Source organism: Monodon monoceros, unplaced genomic scaffold, assembly GCF_005190385.1.
Source record: "Monodon monoceros isolate NGI ecotype Baffin Bay Population unplaced genomic scaffold, NGI_Narwhal_1 Super_Scaffold_2, whole genome shotgun sequence".
In the NCBI taxonomy this organism is placed as follows: Eukaryota; Metazoa; Chordata; class Mammalia; order Artiodactyla; family Monodontidae; genus Monodon; species Monodon monoceros.
The window spans coordinates 26,197,603-26,200,003 of record NW_021703776.1 but is presented as its reverse complement, the minus strand read 5'-3'; the positions used below and the strand labels follow the sequence as shown (position 1 = coordinate 26,200,003).

The 2,401-nt window shown below is 53.0% G+C and overlaps 1 protein-coding gene across 1 annotated transcript; it reads left to right on the top strand.

The window, feature by feature from the left end:
* The first annotated feature begins 225 nt into the window (after positions 1-225).
* On the top strand, positions 226-1,925 carry LOC114901687 (keratin, type II cytoskeletal 8-like). The gene is given in 3 exon segments (XM_029233753.1): positions 226-849; positions 1,075-1,104; positions 1,107-1,925. Coding segments are annotated over 3 exon segments (1,458 nt in total). The 5' UTR covers positions 226-240.
* Positions 1,926-2,401: the final 476 nt, after the last annotated feature.

Below are 2,401 nucleotides of genomic sequence, written 5' to 3'. Positions count from 1 at the left end.
TTTCTCAAAGCACACTGAGGGTAATCAACTAATGATGTGCATATTTTTAAGTTTAAAAAAATTAAGACCCTTTTAGAAAATGTTTTTGGAAAAATCTACATATAATTAGGGATAAAAACTCATTTTCCAAAATGAACTCTTAAATACCCATGATCAAAATTTGAAATACTGAGGAGCAGCTTTGCAACTCCTCGAATCTCTGTGTGCTTCAGCCTCCTTGCCTCCTCTCCAGCCTCCATCATGTCCATCAGGGTGACCCAGAAGTCCTACAAGGTGTCCACCTCCAGCCCCCGGTCCTTCAACAGCCGCTCGTACACCAGTGGGCCGGGCGCCTCCTCAGCCTTCTCCCAGGTGGGCAGCAGCAGCAGCTTCCGGGGCGGCCTGGGCAGCAGCATGAGTCTGGCTGCAGGTTACAGTGGGGCCCCAGGTCTGGGGGACATCACAGCTGTCATGGTGAACCAGAGCCTGCTGAGCCCCCTCAAGCTGGAGGTGGACCCTGGCATCCAGGCCGTGCGCACCCAGGAGAAGGAGCAGATCAAGATCCTGAACAACAAGTTTGCCTCCTTCATCGACAAGGTACGGCACCTGGAGCAGCAGAACAAGATTTTGGAGACCAAGTGGAACCTCCTGCAGCAGCAGAAGACAGCCCGGAGCAACATAGACAACATGTTTGAGAGCTACATCAACAACCTCTGGCGGCAGCTGGAAACCCTGGCCCAGGAGAAGCTGAAGCTGGAAGTGGAGCTTGGCAACATGCAAGGGCTGGTGGAGGACTTGAAGACCAAGTATGAGGAAGAGATCCAAAAGTGCACAGACATGGAGAATGAATTTGTCATCATCAAGAAGGATGTGGATGAAGGGCTTCCCTGGTGGCGCAGTGGTTGAGAGTCTGCCTGCTGATGCACGGGACACGGGTTCGTGCCCCGGTCCGGGAAGATCCCATATGCCGTGGAGCGGCTGGGCCCGTGAGCCATGGCCGCTGGGCCTGCGCGTCCAGAGCCTGTGCTCCGCAACGGGAGAGGCCACAGCAGTGAGAGCCCCGCATACCGAAAAAAAAAAAAAAAAAAGAAGAAGGATGTGGATGAAGCTTACATGAACAAGGTAGAGAGCTGGAGTCCCGCCTGGAAGGGCTGACTGATGAGATCGACTTTTACAGGCAACTGTATGAAGAGGAGGTCCACGCGATGCAGTCGCAGATTTCTGACACCTCCGTGGTCCTGTCCATGGACAACAGCCGCTCTCTGGACCTGGATGGCATCATCACCGAGGTCAAGGCCCAGTATGAGGAGATCGCCAACCACAGCCAGGCTGAGGCTGAGACCCTGTACCAGATCAAGTACAAGGAGCTGCAGACCTTGTCTGGGAAGCACGGGGATGACCGCCGTCGCACAAAGATTTCCGAGATGAACCGGAACATCAACCGACTCCAGGCTGAGATCGAGGGCCTCAAAGGCCAGAGGGCTTCCCTGGAGGCCGCCATTGCTGATGCCGAGCAGCGTGGGGAGCTGGCCGTCAAGGATGCTCAGGCCAAGCTGGCTGAGCTGGAGGCCGCTCTGAGAACCGCCACGCAGTACATGGCACGGCAGCTGCGCGAATACCAGGAGCTCATGAACGTCAAGCTGGCCCTGGCCGCAGAGATTGCCATCTACCGCAAGCTGCTGGAGGGCGAGGAGAGCCAGCTGGAGTCTGGGCTGCAGAACATGAGCATCCACACCAAGACCACCAGCGGATACTCAGGTGGGCTGACCTCAGCCTACGGGACCCCTGGCCTCAACTACGGCCTGAGCTCCTACCCGTCCAGCTTGGGCTCTGGAGGGGGCTCTGGCTCCTTCAGCCGTAGCAGTTCCAAGGCTGTCGTTGTGAAGAAGATTGAGACCCGTGATGGGAAGCTGGTGTCGGAGTCCTCTGACATCCTGCCTAAGTGAAAGGCTCCCGCGATCCCTTCCAGCCTCCCCGCTCACTTGCTCCTGCAAGGAGTTATGCAGGGGAGTGTTGGAACCAAAGACCTGAGGCTCAGTCCCGACCTTAGCCCACCCCTGGGGGAGTCAACTGCCTGGGGCTCCCTCTGTTGCCCATGCCCCCAACTAAAAGCCAATCCAAGTGTCTTTTTCAGAATAAAGCTTCAGCTGGCTCTGCCAACAACAACATCAAAAAACTGAAATACTGAGATTCAAAATTAAGACAATAATAGCATCTCTGCCGTGGAAATATAATGTAAATCAATCAAGTGTTAATTATATCCATGTGTAATTTTCCTATCAATTACTAGATAGTTGAAATAATACATGTATTCTATATGTCCACATATGTATATGCTTCTATAACTTTTTCCAAGAGTAAAGAATAGTGAAATAAATATTATTTTAAGAAAAAACTGCGTTTTTGATGCCAGATTGCCTCG